A 16,340-nucleotide genomic window follows, 5' to 3' on the forward strand; every position below is an offset into this window, starting at 1 on the left:
GATTGGAAAAGCAAAACAAAAGATGGTTGGTGGCTGACTATTTCTTCTGATTGTTATAATGAGCAGCACTGCTAGGTGCCGTTTTATGATGTATTGCCAATATATGATATTGATACTCAATACATCACTCTATCCCAATATTTAGCAGATAAATTTGAGGAGACTAGATAAATCATGCACACTCACTACTGACTAGGTGAGAACAGAGACTTATCCCCCCCCCCCCCCCCACCCCACCCCACCCCCCTCCCAAGCCCCCGCCCACCCCACCCCCACTCTATACTGGGGGACTGCGTTGTGAGTTACCTGTCACTGTTCTTCATATCTTACAAGCCTGTAGTGGGGCCCGAATGTGCAGACAAGGCAGTATATTCAACCATCCAAGCCCTATCAGAAATGTGAAGTCTTCATATTGCAGAGTAAGTTCCCCAACAGTCAGTTTTTTTTTTCCCTGAAAAAAAGGTTAGACCTCATCACCTGCTTCAAAAAAAAAATCTAGGCCTAAGGGCTTAAAAATTAGAGGCATCGCCTTTTCTCTATTCTCTATATTTATATGAAAATAATTCATGCTCATGCTAAATACATTATTTACCTTACATGAACTCTTTTTTTTGTCTTTGAATAAAAAACAAAGTTTTTGTTCAAAGGACCCATGCAACAGGGATTGGATAATCCTGCTGGCTACGTCGGTTATATCCCAAAATCAGTCATCTTTTATTATACACGTATCCTGACAGAGAGAAACTGCTTACTCCAGTTCCAGGGCAGTGGATGAGCTCACTGATATCACTGTTCAGCAATTCTGTTTCAGAATAATACTAATGGCAGGCGTTAGAGCTTTTTTTTTTCCCTCTATTTTTTGTTTTGTCGTCTTCCTCATCACGGCCAGATCAAGCATTTTTGATCCGTCAGAATGGATTAGTATCGCTATCTGGTTATCGCTTGATTATGGATTTATTTTGCAAGACTTGATTGCATTCACGTCACTCAGGCAGTTTCGAAGGCGGTGTTTTCTTTCTTTTTGCACGCAGTGCCATCCATCAGGCATATGGCTTTGAACGTGTGTGTGTGTGTGTGTGTGTGTGTGTGTGTGTGTGTCTGGGGGGGGGGGGGGGGTTTAAGAAGACAGAAATTTGTGGAATTCGCCAACGGCAGGACTTTGCCAACGGCAGAACTTTTTTCTTGCTTTAAATAGACAGTTTTCCTCTTGTTTGTTTTGTTTCGCCCAATAATAATGGTGGTCGTCTTCTATACTGTCAAAGACCCAGAGCTCTGGTACTTAAGTGCAGTTGCCTCCAGTGAATCCATCACAGTCTCCAGCGGCACGTGTTATTTTTTTTTTCTTCCATTTGTCCGGATGCCACGAGATGGCTCAGAGGCCACAGTGCTATTCAGGCTGGCTGTCGTTCAGTACGGCCGGATCTGTCAGTCTGTCACCGACCCATCCTTTCACATCGGTACATCGCGGGAATCGAAATGCAAACTCCATACGTGTCAGTGTAACGAGTCCTGCGTGCACCTGTATAATCAGGTTGAAATAATGAACAAAGAGGAGAGAGAGAGAGAGAGAAAAAGAGAAAGAAAAGGTGCAGTGATTTTGGCTTTTGTTGTCAGTCAATGAAAAGCTTTTGCAAATTAGCTGAGTGTCAGTAAAAGTTCTGCTATGGCTTCAATCTCCTTAAACAAAAATTCTTTTTTTTTTATATATATATAAAAAAACTCAAGGGGGCTTAAAATAGGAAAACAAAGTGATTGTTGATATTGCCACAAATCATTATAATTCACCTGACGTGCTGAAAGAAAATAAATTTCTGCCAACAATTCTTAAAGAGGCTGTGCATTTACTGTCTTTAATTTTTTGCTGAATGTTGCTGCTCTTTCTGCCCTTTCGAAGTGCGGTTTGTGATGTTATCCAAACAGGAGCGAATCCCTGCCAAGTGCAGGAGTGAACCTGCCGCCTCTTTCATTTCCTCGTCGTCGCTTTCGGGCGGCTTCTCCGTGCGCCTCTTTTTAAGCGGCAGAGTCTCAGTTGCGTTTTTTTTTGCTTTTGTCAGGTGTTGCCGCTTTGTGTGCTGAGACAAGTACCCACTGTCAGCTAAGGAATCCTTGCTTTCCTTTCTGGTTTTTTTCTCCTCGTCTTCCGGCTCGCTGTAGCTCTCGTGGCTGTGGTAACTCCCCTCGCTGACCTCGCTCCCGTCGTGGCTGCCCTTCGCGGCGAACTCGTAATGGTCGTCGGCGGAGGAAGAGGACGTCGTGTCGCTGGTGGGAGACGTGCTCCTGTGATTGGCAACTTTGGCCACGCTGTAGTTGTGGTCCTCTTTAGGGTCGCTGCTGACAACCGGCGAGCCACAAGACTGTTCGCTGTCATTCCGCATCCGACAGTTTGCAATTCCATTCCTGAAAGGGCAAAGAAACAAGAGGTTAACTCATTAGATGGCCAATGCAGCACTCTGTTCAACAATGACAGCCTGTGGCCAAGTGCAATATGGAAATGAACAGCGAGGTCGGAATACTAGCCTACATTTCTCTGGGACGCAGTGCTTTTGAAACCTTCGTGTGGAAAATGGTCAGGTTTGGGGATTTCTGATCTGTTTCTTCATTCATGGAAAAGTTCCATTTAAGGGCTGAGCTTTAAAGCAAAGTGTATTCACACAAGTTTAATTTCTTTTTAAAAAGCACAAACGAAAGATGGTTAATATTCTAATATGCTTGAAACTGAAGTTGCCTGCCCAAAGACAACTGACAATTTGTTAGTCTGTCTCAGTAATAAATAAACATGGCACGTCCATTGTATTGTGAAATCTCTGGTCCCAGGTGCTCTGCAGCCCTTGCCTTGCATGGGCCCCATCTCTCTGGCTGTGGACGATGGGAAATAAAAATACCCGATCACAGTCCTGTCCCTTCCATTCTTTTCCTCCTCCAGCTCCTCCCCCCGCCCCCTCGCCCCCACCCAGCTCCTCACCCCAACCCCTTTTCCTTGGCTCTGTGCTTGCTTTAAAAGCTGTTCATCTCCAACACGTTTCAGTTCTGAGGAAGGGTCATCGACCTGAAACACTAAGTCTGTTTCTTACTCCACATGTGCTGCCTGACCTGCTGAGTGTTTCCTGTATTTTCTGTTTATATTTCAGATATCTAGCATCTGCGGTATTTTAATTTTGAGATAAAAATAGGGACAGAAATGCCACGGCAGGTTTTTAAACAATAGAAAGTTGCACAGGTAGGCACCTGCCAGACTCAGGAGGAGGTTAGAATGCAGGCGGCTAGTTAGAGGTCGTTTAAGTCAAGCAAGACAAGCTGCTGATGTGGGGAAGTGCAGCAAGTCATTAGTTAGTGTTCATTATAATGTTATTATGTAAAAACAGTAACTGAATTAAGCGAACCCATTCATAATTGTTCACTTGCTGCCTGAGAAATAGAGTTTAATGTTTCCTTCTGACTTCATCTTACCGTGTTTCCACCTTCAAAAGTATGTTTTTGTATCATTAGATATTGGGTAATTACTGTGCACCATATTATAAAAAGGATATAGATGCACTGGAAAATGGTACAAAATAGATTTACAAGGATGGAACCAGAACAGTGAGATTATCAGAAAAGACTAAGCAGGTTGGGGTTGTTTTCTGGATCGACTGGGCTTATATTCATTGGAAGTTAGAAGAATGAGAGGGGATCTCATAGAAACATATAAAATTCTGACGGGATTGGACAGGAAGAATGTTCCCGATGTTGGGGGAAGTCCAGAACCAGGGGTCACAGTCTCAGGATAAGGGGTAAGCAATTTCGGACCGAGATGAGGAGAAACTATTTCACCCAGAGAATTGTGAACCTGTGGAATTCTCTACCACAGAAAGTTGTAGAGTCCAGTTCGTTAGACATATTCAAAAGGGAGTTAGATGTGGCCCTTACGGCTAAAGGGATCAAGGGGTATGGAGAGAAGGCAGGGGTGGGGTACTGAGGTTGCATGATCAGCCATGATCATATTGAATGGCGGTGCAGGCTCGAAGGGCCGAATAGCCTATTCCTGCACCTATTTTCTATGTTGCTCTTGAAAAGAGAAGGCTGAAGGATGCCCAAAAAGAGGCCTTTAAAATTATGAAGGGCTTGATAGGGAAGAGGTAGAGAAAATGTTTCCACTTATGGGGCAGTCCAAAACTAAGGGCCATAAATATAAGATAGTCATGAATAAATCCAGTAGGGAATTCAGGAGAAACTTCTTCACCCAGGGAGTAATTAGAATGTGGAATATACTACCACATGGAGAAGCTGAGTCAAATAGTATTGATGCCTTTAAGGGGAAGCTACTCACTTAGATACAGTTACTTTCCATAAGAAAGACGACTTGCATTTATATAGCGCCTTTCATGACCACCGGACAAAGCGCTTTGCAGCCAATGAAGTACTTTTGGAGTGTAGTCACTGTTGCCATGGGGGAATTGATAATATGCGCACAGCAAGCTCCCACAAACAGCAAAGTGATAATGACCAGATAATCTGTTTTTGTTATGTTAATTGAGGGATAAATATTGGCCAGGATACTGGCGATATCTCCCTAGCTCTTCTTCGAAATGGTGCCACGGGATCTTTTACGTCCACCTGGAGAGTCTTGTGTGCCTGTACATAGCAGTTACAGCACAGAGACAAGCCATTCAGCCCAGCCGGTGTTTATGCTCCACAGGAGTCTCCTCCCACCCTACTTCATCTCACCCCATCAGCATCTCCCTCTATTCCATTCTCCCTCATGTACATATCCAGCTTCCCCGTAAAGACATCTATGCTATTTACCTCAACCACTCCCTGTGGTAGCATGTTTCACATTCTGGGTAAATAAGTTTCTCCTGAATTCTTGGATATTTTAGTGACTAACCTGTATTCATGGCCCCCAATGTAAATAAAATTGGTCTGCCGAAACCTCAATTTAGCTACTGTTTAATTTTGGATTTTCAGTTTAAAACTGCTTCCATAATTTGCGTTGCGTCGCAAATACCTTGATACTAAAGCCACCTGGCTCTTCATTTATCTGTGGAGTTGAATGTTCTCCAAAGTTGACGCTGAGGTCTGCGACTGTCAAACTTATTTTTCATTGTCTACGACCAAATCTCTAGAGTTAATGCGCCCCACCTGTATATAGATAACCAGCAATGAGGGAGAGTTTGGCTCCAAGTCACAAACTTTGGCTTGGGCGACCAACACTGACCATGTTAGGATTGCCCTTTGCATGATAACTAATAATTAAAAAAATAAATAATTGCTGGAGTATGTTGAATAAAAAGCATTATTGCAGCTAAAATTTTCATTATAAGATCATCTATTCAGAACAGGGTAATGAAACTAGAGGGGGTGTTTAAAATGGTAAGCTTTGAACCCTTTTGTTGCGTATGGTACACGGTAACCTTGCTTTGTCCTCACGCAAGTGAATACTATTTTGTATGCATTAATAAGCAAAATTAATTAGGAATACATTTATATAAACAAAGCTGCATCTATATAACACTTAAGAAAGCAAAACGCCCCAACAGACTCTGAAAACATAAGCTGAGATTACATAATGAGAAAATGAAAAATTATAGTTATGGTACAAAAGTATTAATGCTTTCATCAGCTTTAAATATGTAGCTATGTTGTAAGGTTATTCCTATTAAATAGGCAGTTTATGTCACTAATTATATATTGCAACCTTCCTATTAACTTAAATCCAGAGATAAGTTAACGTAAAATATAACCACAACTAAATTATACATAAATGTAAAAAATGTTTGGATTGCTCTTTGCATGATTAATAATTTTTTTTTAAATAATCGCTGGAGTATGTTAAATAAAAAGCATTATTGTAGCCGAAATTCTGATAAGAATCATCTATTCAGAACAGGGTAATAAAATGAGAGGGGGTGTTCTAAATAAGATGCTGGTACACAACTAAATTATCAGGGGTTTTAAATAAATTGCAGAAGGGAGCACACATGAAATTTAATCGGGAACTGTGATTCAGGATTTGTTAAATTAAAATTTAACAACTGCACATTTCTCTCCCCTCTCAAGACATTTTTCTTTCACTTACAGCTTTTTAAATAGCACAACAATTTGGATTGTACAGAAAAGGGGCATTTCCTTTCAATAATCAATAGTGAAAGAAAGACACAACCTACCAACCTTTGTATACTCTAACTTCAATTTGCTGAGTTACCAATCTCGGCAGGGTTGCCAGGGAAAGTAGCGATAACTTCTCCACAGGGAACGAGGCAAATCATTTAAAATAAATAGCTGGGCCAAGTGAACAGAGGATGCTAGCCCCGCATCTTCCAACAAGCTTGACAACAGGGACCTGTCCCCATCTTATCTGGGGAGCATGGCAAGACAAAAAAACATGCTACAATAGAAGAAACTATAAACGGAATAACTCATTCCCTGTTGCATTGAGCATCTGGATTCCATCAACTGATGTGAATTTACGATGTAGATCTTGGCATGTGGAAACCAAATAAAATCTTTAAAAACTAATAAAACGAAAATGTAGAATACCCTCTGGAAATAACATGTAAAATACAAATTCTTAATAGCACTGACCCCACAACACGCATCAATAAGACCATAAGGCAAGCACATATTTATTAGTAGCTTTCATATTTTCAAATTTACATTATCTGAGCCTCAATAGATTTCAATTAATTAAAATAAACCTATTTCCATATTTAACACCTGTCAACTTATTCAAGTTGCACGTAGAACATTATAGGCTTACTGCAATTTATTTACTTCAAAACACCACGTGATAGACAGAAAAAGGGAAAATACAAAAACAAAATACTGCGGATGCTGGAACCTGAAATAAAAACAGAAAATACTGGAAATCTCAGCGGGTCAGGCAGCATCTGTGGAGAAACAGAGTTAACGTTTCGGGTCGATGACCCTTCATCAGAACTGGAGAGTGTTCGAAAAGAACAGATTCTTAAGAAGCACTGAAAAGGGGGATGGGAAGAAAGAACAAAAGGGAAGGTTTGTGATAGGGTGGGAGGCAGGAGAGATTAGAGAGACAAAAGGGATGATGAGTCGAATTGAAATGTTAATGTCAGAAGTTAGAAAAAGGCTAGTCTTAGTAGGGTGTGAATGGCGGGCTAATGACCAGCTGCCAATAGAGACAAAGAGAAAAAAACATAACATCGGTGGGGGGGCAGCAGGGGAGGGAGCCAAAAAGTGGCAGAGGTTATGTTATGAAATTGTTGAACTCGATGTCGAGTCCAGAAGGCTGTAAAGTGCCTAAACGAAAGATGAGGTGCTGTTCCTCGAGCTTGCGTTGAGCTTCATTGGAACAGTGTAGGAGGCCGAGGACGGAGAGGTCAGAGTGGGAGTGGAGCGGGGAATTAAAGTGACGGGCGACCGGAAGCTCAGGGTTACCCTTACGGACTGAACGGAGGTGTTCCGCAAAATGGTCACCCAATCTATGCTTGGTCTCCCCAGTGTAGAGGAGACCACATCGTGAGCAGTGAATACAGTATACTAAATTGAAAGAAGTACAAGTAAATCGCTGTTTCACCTGGAAGGAGTATTTGGGGCCCTGGATAGTGGGAAGGGAGGAGGTAAAAGGACAGTTGTGTGCTTGCGTGGAAAGGCGCCGTGGGAAGGGGAGGGGGTGACTGCGGAATGAACCAGGGTATCGCGGAGGGAGTAGTCCCTTCAGAATGCTGACAGGGGAGGGGAGAAGACATGATTGATGGTAGGGTCACGCTGGAGGTGGCGGAAATGGCGGAGGATGATCCGTTGAACGTGGAGGCCGGTGGGGTGAAAGGTGAGGACTAGGGGAACCCTGTCGTGGTTCTGAGAGGGAGGGGAAGGGGTGAGAGCAAAGGTGCGGGAAATAGAACGGACACAGTTGAGGGCCATGGTAACCACGGCGGAGGGGAATCCTCAGTTGAGGAAAAAGGAAGACATGTCATAGGCACTAGTGTGAAAGGTGGTGTCGTCAGAGCAGATGCGACGGAAATGGAGAAACAAGGCAAAAAACTAGAAACCAACAGAAAATAGAATGAGGATGGCTCTGGAAGGGGTTACAATGTACAAGGACAGTTTTATGCTCCCAAAGTTGACTCTTAATTGATTATTGTGTCAACACGCTTCACAAGTGTAAATATATTAAACCAGTTACATCTCTGGTGTAAATGCAGGAACAGAGACACCTGGGGCGTATGTACACAAAACTTTGAAGGTGGCAGGGTGAGTTGAAAAGGCTGTCAAAAAATCGTAAGGGATACCTGGATTTACAAACAGAGCCATATAGTACAAAAGCAGGAAAATTATGCTAAACCTTTATAAATCACTAGTTAGGCTGCAGCAAGAGTATTGTGTCCAATTCTGGGCACCACAGTTTGGGAAGGGTGCAGAAGAGATTTACCAGAATAGTACCAGTGATGCGGGACTTCAGTTACGTGGAGAGACTAGAGAGGCTGGGGCTGTTCTCCTTAGAGCAGAGACGGTTAAGGGGAGATTTAATAGAGGCATTCAAAATCTTGAAGGGTTTTGATAGAGTAAATAAGGAGAAACTGTTGCCACTGACAGAAAGGTCGGTAACCAGAGGACACAGATTTAAGGGAATTGGCAAAAAGAACCACAGGTGAGATGAGGTGAAATGTTTTTATGCAGCGAGTTATGATGACTGGAATGCATTGCCGGAAAGGGTGATGAAAGCATAAAGGGAATTGGATAAATATTTGAAGGGAAAAATTTCACAGGGCTATGGAGAAAGAGCAGGAAAGTGGGACTTATTGAATAGTTCTTTCAAAGAGTTGGCACAGGTACTTCTATAATTAGCAAACATGTATCATACTGGGTTTTAAAAAACATCCCCAAGCAGAGGTTAGATAGTATCTACACTGATAGGAGAACTGGAGTAATCACTTGTTTACTTATCTTGAATTTTTTGCGTGATGTTTAATTCTTGGAGCTGCAAGCACAGTTGGCTCAATGCATTCCTGGTATTTTTACATATACATTTAAAAGGTGCTTGAATGGGCATTTGAAGTGCCGTAACCTGCAGGGATTAGACTGGATAACCTCTTGATGGCGGATGCAAATATAATGGCAAGTACTGCAGGGAATTGAATACGGCCAGGGTGATCTTCGAGACGAATTTCGATCGCCTGGATGGGTCGGAGAGGAATTTTCCCAGATTTTTTCCCCCCCAATTGGCCTTGGTTTTTTTTAATCTGTTTTTTTTGCCTCTCCCAGGAGATCACATGGCTCCAGTTGGGGTGGAGTGTAAAATGTTGTGGTGCAAGGGGTGTCACAGTTGCATGGGCAGACTGGTGTTGGGCTGGGTGCTCTTTACATTTCCGCCGTTGTTCATAGATTTATATGTAATCTTCAGGGCTGCTGACCAAGGGCCGTGTGGCTCTTTGTCGGCCGGCACGGACACAATGGGTCGAAATGGCCTCCTCCTGTGTTGTAGATTTCTATGTTTGTATATCTGTGTCACGTAATGTAAATTACATTCAAATCAATATAAAGGGTATTGCAGTAACTTGCAAGCAATGAAAATGTTTGCATCATTACAGAATAGGATTAAATGGTAAGAGGTTACACTGTGACTTGAAGGATTTAAAAAATATATACCATCATATATAATGCATGCTAAATAATACACTGAGGACAAACTATATTTACAGCAGCCACGGAAAAATTTTAAGTGCAAAAATGCTATTTCAGTCCTTAAAGAGCTGCAACACTTATAATTACTTTTATAGTTTACAAAATAAAATGCTGGGAAATTTCCAAACTCCGCAGCTGTATATATATTTGGACGGTGGTGCTACCAGTTCCCCTAAGTATAAGTTATGGCACATCGTGCAGCAACCACAGAGTAAACTTACCACATTCACTAAGGCCAGCAGCCACAAGGACACATCGGGAACAAAATTGTTCTGCGCCCCAATTGGGGGTGGTAAACTTCTGGGGCCAGGACCTTTAGCGCCCGGTACAGAAGTCCCACCCCCACGTGGAATTGCCCTTCCCTCCCCCCAAAGAAAGTGGAGCGTGGGAGGATGGGAGCGGTAACAGGGGCACTAATGGGCTTCGCACTCTGCAAGGCCTCTGATAGGTCACCAGGGCAGTGTGCAACCGGGCCAGGAGCCCGGCACCCAAGACAGAGTGCCGGGCTGCACAATGGCCGACTGCACCACGCTCGGGCCGCCATTGTTGAGCCGAACCGTGAGTTGGCCGACAAAAAAAAGATGGCGGCCCGGGGCACTGCATCTCTCCCCTTTAATCACCACCCCAAGAACAGATGTCGGCCAACTTCGCGACCTGCGGGGCAATTTCCCCCGCGAGGCGTTAAGAGGTTGACGCGGAATGGTGAGGGGTCACTGCAGTCGACGATGACATCAGCGCCGGTTCCGTGGTGGCCTGGGGCACTAACTGGCGGGCACGGTGCCTCCGCAAACTCCCGGACAATCTCCCGGCGAAAAGTGTCCAGTGCCCCCCCGCCCTCCCCCAGAGGTGCTAACGGGGCTAGAAAAAGGGGCAATTTCGCTCCCATTATCTTTTAAACCAGGACCTCCTGGCAGTCAGCCATAAGTGAACATGCCAAGTTTTCATGCTGCCGCACATCCCAGCCATCAGGATCAAGCAGCATCAACACCGCTCCAACCCCAATGTAATGGCAGCGCAAGTTTCACTTTATTCTACCATATCGAAAAACAAAAATATTTACCAATATGGTTGCTTGCAAGACCAAAGCTTAAGCACTCAGGATAACAGCCAAGTCTGGAATGAAAGTCACTGTACCCAATATTTACGGGCAGGGAGCCGGGGAGCGCGGTACGGGAAAACTAGCCACGGACGAATACGTGGAGGTTTTGCCATTACCCAATATAATCTTTTTATTCCACCTCCTGCCCGGCAGCAAGCCAAATTGACAGGCTGGCCGGCAGGAGGCCGCAGCCAGTTCCCAATAATCGGGCGGGAGTGAGAGATCGGGGCATGGGGATGGGAGAACATAAGAAATAGGAACAGGAGTAGGCCATTTGCCCCATCGAGCCTGCTCCGTCATTCAATAAGATCATGGGCTCAGCTCCACTTTCCTGCCCACTCCCCATAACCCTAGACTCCATATCGTTCAAAAATCTGTCTATCTCCGCCTTAAATATATTCAATGACCCAGCCTCCACAGCTCTCTGGGGCAGAGAATTCCACAGATTTACAATCCTCAGAAGAAATTCCTCCTCATCTCAGTTCTAAATGGGCGACCCCTTATTCTTTAAACTATGCCCCCTAGTGCTAGATTTCCTCATTCGTGGAAACATCCTCTCTGCATCTACCTTGTTGAGCCCCCTCAGTATCTTATATGTTTCAATAAGGTCATTCTTCTGAACTCCAATGAGTATAGGCCCAACCTGCTCAACTTTCCTCATAAGTTAACCCCTTCATCTCAAGAATCAACTTAGTGAACCTTCTCTGAACTGCCTCCAATGTGAGTATATCCTTCCTTAAATAAGGAAAACAAAACTGTGCGCAGTACTCTCGGTGTAGTCTCACTGATACTCTGTACAGTTGTAGCAGGACTTCTCTGCTTTTATACTCTATCCCCCTTGCAATAAAGGCCAACATTCCATTTGCCTTCCTGATTACTTGCTGTAGCTGCAGACTAACTTTTTGCGTTTCATGCACAAGGACCCCCAGGTCCCTCTGTACTGCAGCATTTTGCAATCTCTCTCCATTTAAATAATAATTTGCTTTTTTATTCTTCCTGCCAAAGTGGATAACCTCACACTTTCCCACATTATACTCCATCTGCCAAATGTTTTCCCACTCACTTAGCCTGTCTATAGCCCTTTGCAGATTATTTGTATCCTCCTCACAATTTGCTTTCCCACCCATTTGTATCATCAGCAAACTTGGTAACATTATACTCGGTCCCTTCATCCAAGTCATTAATATTGATTGTAAATAGCTGAGGCCCCAGCACCGATCCCTGCGGTACCCCACTAGTTACTGCTTGCCAACCGGAAAATGACCTATTTATCCCGACTCTCTGTTTTCTGTTAGTTAGCCAATCCTCTATCCATGCTAATATATTACCCCCAACCCGGTGAACTTTTATCTTGTGCAGTAACCTTTTACGTGGCACCTTTACAAATGCCTTCTGGAAATCAAAATACACCAAATCACTGGTTCCCCCTTATCCATCCTGCTCGTTACATCCTCAAAGAACTCCAGCAAATTTGTCAAACATGATTTCCCCTGAATAAAACCATGCTGACTCTGTTTGATTGCATTATTATTTTCCAAATGTCCTGCTACTGCTTCCTTAATAGATTCCAGCATTTTCCCAACAACAGATATTAGGCTAACTGGTCTATAGTTTCCTGCTTTCTGTCTCTCTCCTTTTTTAAATAAGGGCGTTATATTTGCAGTTTTCCAATCCGCTGGGACCTCCCCAGAATCCAGGGAATTTTGGTAGATTGCAACCAATGCATCCATTATCTCTGCAGCTACTTATTTTAAGACCCTAGGATGCAGGCCATCAGGCCCAAGGCACTTGTCCACCTTTAGTCCCATTATTTTACCGAGTACTTTTTCTTTAGTGATAGTGATTGTTTTAAGTTCCCCCCTCCCTATATCCCCTTGATTATCTATTATGGTGCCACTGCTCATCAACCATCTTACACTTTAATCTATTTTCCCAGTCCACTTTAACCAACTCTGCCTTCATACCATTGCAATCACCTTTATTTAAGCTTAGGACACTGGTTTGAGACCAAACTTTCTTAGCCTCCAACTGAATTTGAAACTCAACCATACTATGATCACTCTTTCCTGGAAGATCCTGATCTATGAGATCATTTATTAATCCTGTCTCATTACACAGTACCAGATCTAAGATAGCCTGCTCCCTGGTTGGTTCCACAACGTACTATTCCAGGAAACTATCCCGGATACACTCTATGAACTCTTCCTCAAGGCTACTTTGGCCAATTTGATTTATCCAATCAATAAGATTAAAATCGCCCATGATTATTGCCATACCTTTCTTACAAGCCTCCATTATTTCTTAATTTATACTCTGTCCAACAGTGCAGCTACTGTTAGGGGGCCTCGAGACTATGCCCACCAGTGTGTTTGTCCCCTTATTATTTCTTATCTTCACCCAAACTGATTCGACAACTTGATCTTCTGAGCCAATATTGTTTCTCACTAACGCACTGATCTCAGCCTTTATTAACAGAGCTACCCCACCTCCTTTTCCTTTCGGTCTATCCTTCCGAATTGTCAAATACCCCTGAATATTCAGTTCCCAGCCTTGGTCACCTTGCAACCACGTCTCTAATATCTATCAGATCATACCCATTTATATCTATTTGTGCTGTCAACTTATCTATCCTGTTATGAATGCTGCGTGCATTCGATAAAGAGCTTTTAATTTTGTTTTTTCACCATTTTTCCCTGCTTTGATCCCACTTTCTGATACACTCTTATTTTTATACATTCCGTCCCTTCCTTTATCATTTCCCCCATCACTAACCGACTCAACTGCCTTCTCCTTTCACTTTGACTTTGTAAATTTCCGCTCACCTGAACCCTCTTCTCCGCGCCCCCACCAACTATTTAGTTCGATGCCCTCTCTACAGCTCTAGCGGGCAACCATCATGGGAGGGAGGAAGAGGCCATTGCAGGAGGGAGGGAGCACGGGATCAGGTCGTGGAGAGGCCATGGCTGGAGGGTGCGAGCGAGCGGGGTGTGGTTTGCGATCACAGGAGGAGGGAGAGGGGAGACCAATATCTCCCCAAGGGGCCCCCAGCTCCTCCTGGCCCACAAGGAGTCCTGTAAAAGTCACTTTATAGAATCATAGAAATTTACAGTACAGAAGGAGGCCATTCAGTCCATCATGTCTGTGTGGGCCAAAAAAAAGCTATCCAGCCTATCGCACTTTGCAGCTCTTGGTCCTTCGCCTGTAGGTTACAGCACTTCAAGTGCACATCCAAGTAGCACCATTTCAGGCAGTGAGTTCCAGAGCCCCACTAACCTCTGGGTGAAAAAGGTTCTCCTCAAATCCCCTCTAATCCTTCTACCAATTACGATAAATCTATGCCCCCTGGCTATTGACATCTCTGCTGTGAGAAATAGGTCCTTCCTATCCACTCTATCTAGGCCCTTCATAATTGAAGTGAATAAAATTAAGTCTCCCCTCAGTCTCCTCTGTTGCAAAGAAAACAACCTCAGCTTATCCAATCTTTCCTCATAGCTAAAATTCTCCAGTCCTGGCAACATCCTCAGAAATCTCCTTTGCACCCTCGCTAGTGCAATTACATCTTTCCTGCAATGCGGTAACAGAACTGGACACAGTACTCTAGCTGTGGCCTAAGTAATGTTTTAGACAGTTCCAGCATAACCTCCCTACTCTTGTATTCTATGCCTCGGCTAATAAAGAAAAGTATCCCATATGTCTTCTTAACCACCTGTCGTAATACTTTCAGGCATCTGTGGACATGCATTCATGGTCCCTCTTTTTATTGTGTATTCCTTGCCTCTTTAGCCCTCCCCAAATACATTACCTCACATTTCTCCACATTGAATTCTATTAGCCACTTATCTGCCCACCTGACTAGTCCATCAATATCTTCCTACAGTCTAAAGCTTTCTTATCGTCTTGAGCCAGCAGCTCCAGTCTCCCTTTCACTGCCAGGTTTCCCGAGCCCTGGGAAACCTGTTGCGGAAATTGTTAAATTTAAATCAGACTCTCAATTACACTGTGGGAGTCAGATGTTTTTTTTTAATTCATTCCAGGGATATGGGGAAGGCCAGCATTTATTGCCCATCCCTAATTGTCTTTGAGACAGTGGTTGTGAGCCACCTTTTTGAACCACTGCAGTTCATGATACTTCTTTGCAGCAGTTTTTTTGGTATCACCGAGTGGTTTGCTAAGCCAGTTAATTGTCAACCACATTGCTGCGTCTGGAGTCACATGTAGGCCAGACCGGGTAAGGACGGCATATTTCCTTCTCGAAAGCACATTAGTGAACCAGATGGGTTTTTACAACAATCTGGTAGTTTAGTGACACTAGCTTTCAATTCTAGATTTATTTAATTGACGGAATTTAAATTCCCCAGGTCCCATGGTGGGATTTGAACTCATGTCTCTGAATCATTAGTCCAGGCCTCTGGATTACTAGTCCAGTAACATAACCACTATGTTTCCGTACCCCGTAAAATATCTTAAGTATCCGCCTCTCGACATCTAGATACTCACGTCATGAAAAGCAACCTCCATAAAAACGGCGACAGGCACGCACGCGACGAGTTGGGAGACACATTCCCATTTTAAAAATGTTAAACCCTGGTGGGTGGGTGGTTGATATCAAGGCCATTGTTACAGCAATTTAAACAGTCTCCCATTTACATCTGTCCAGTGGATTTTTAACCAATAAGGGAATTAAGGGTTATGGGGAGAGAGCAGGTAAGTGGAGCTGAGTCCACGGCCAGATCAGCCATGATCTTATTGAATGGCGAAGCAGGCTCGAGGGGCTAGATGGCCTACTCCTGTTCCTAATGCTTATGTTCTTATGTTCTTATGGATAGGTAGTGGATAGGGAAGTAATGGCCCTGAATACGCGAACCCTGCGGGCATGTATGAGGTGCACTCGCGCCCCTGGAGGGCCCTGCAAGAATCCTCTGACAGATCGCACCCAGAAGTAAAGGGCCTCCACAGGCGGAGAGTTGGGCTATTTGCCCAATGTCTGCCCAGCTAATGCTCATGAAATTCTTACTGATGAGGCCTGCTTTTATCACTTTTAAAGGACAGAAAAATAAATTTTTGTCAATAATTTAAACAAACATTTAAAATCCTGTTGAATAGGGTAAGTTTATTTTTAGAGCCTTTAAAATATGTAAATTTATTTTTCAAAAAATTACATTTTTGTTTTAAATAATTAATTAAATTCAATTTTGATTAATTTTAAATGTGATGGTTTTTAAAAAAAAAATGTATTTTGAAGTGTTTTTTGGGGATATTCCCATTCATATTTATGGTGATTCCGGAATACTCCTACTTTGATTGGTTGGCTGGCTCATGTGATCCCAGGGACATGTGCGAAGTGCTTACATCCCTGGAATATGTGGGCCTCTGCGCAGGCCTTCGTGGAGAGGCCCAGGATCACAAGTCTCCGAACCACCAGCTCAATTCTTAGAAACTTTTCAGGTCGGAGGCATCCGCTTGCAGGAAGACTCTGACTGCAATTTCTGGGCCTTTATTTTAGATCTGTCCTTTTGGTTAAGTGTATTAGAGTTAGATGAGTCAAAGTAATGAGTGAAATGAATTTTGGTGGAATTCAATTTTACATTTTTCGCAGTTTCATGAG

General features: G+C 43.4%; 1 protein-coding gene across 4 annotated transcripts in view; it reads right to left on the reverse strand.

Annotated features, from left to right (window-relative positions):
- Nucleotides 1-291: 291 nt before the first annotated feature.
- foxn3 (forkhead box N3) overlaps nucleotides 292-16,340 on the reverse strand; it is a 393,377-nt gene continuing 377,328 nt past the window's right edge. For all 4 annotated transcript variants that reach the window (XM_070879649.1, XM_070879652.1, XM_070879650.1 and 1 more), the window contains one exon: nucleotides 292-2,397. In XM_070879649.1, the coding sequence (XP_070735750.1) occupies nucleotides 1,851-2,397 (547 nt within the window). In that variant the 3' untranslated portion in view covers nucleotides 292-1,850. The remainder of the gene's footprint in view (nucleotides 2,398-16,340) is intronic.

The sequence above is a fragment of the Pristiophorus japonicus genome, chromosome 4 (assembly GCF_044704955.1).
Source record: "Pristiophorus japonicus isolate sPriJap1 chromosome 4, sPriJap1.hap1, whole genome shotgun sequence".
Lineage (NCBI taxonomy): Eukaryota > Metazoa > Chordata > Chondrichthyes > Pristiophoridae > Pristiophorus > Pristiophorus japonicus.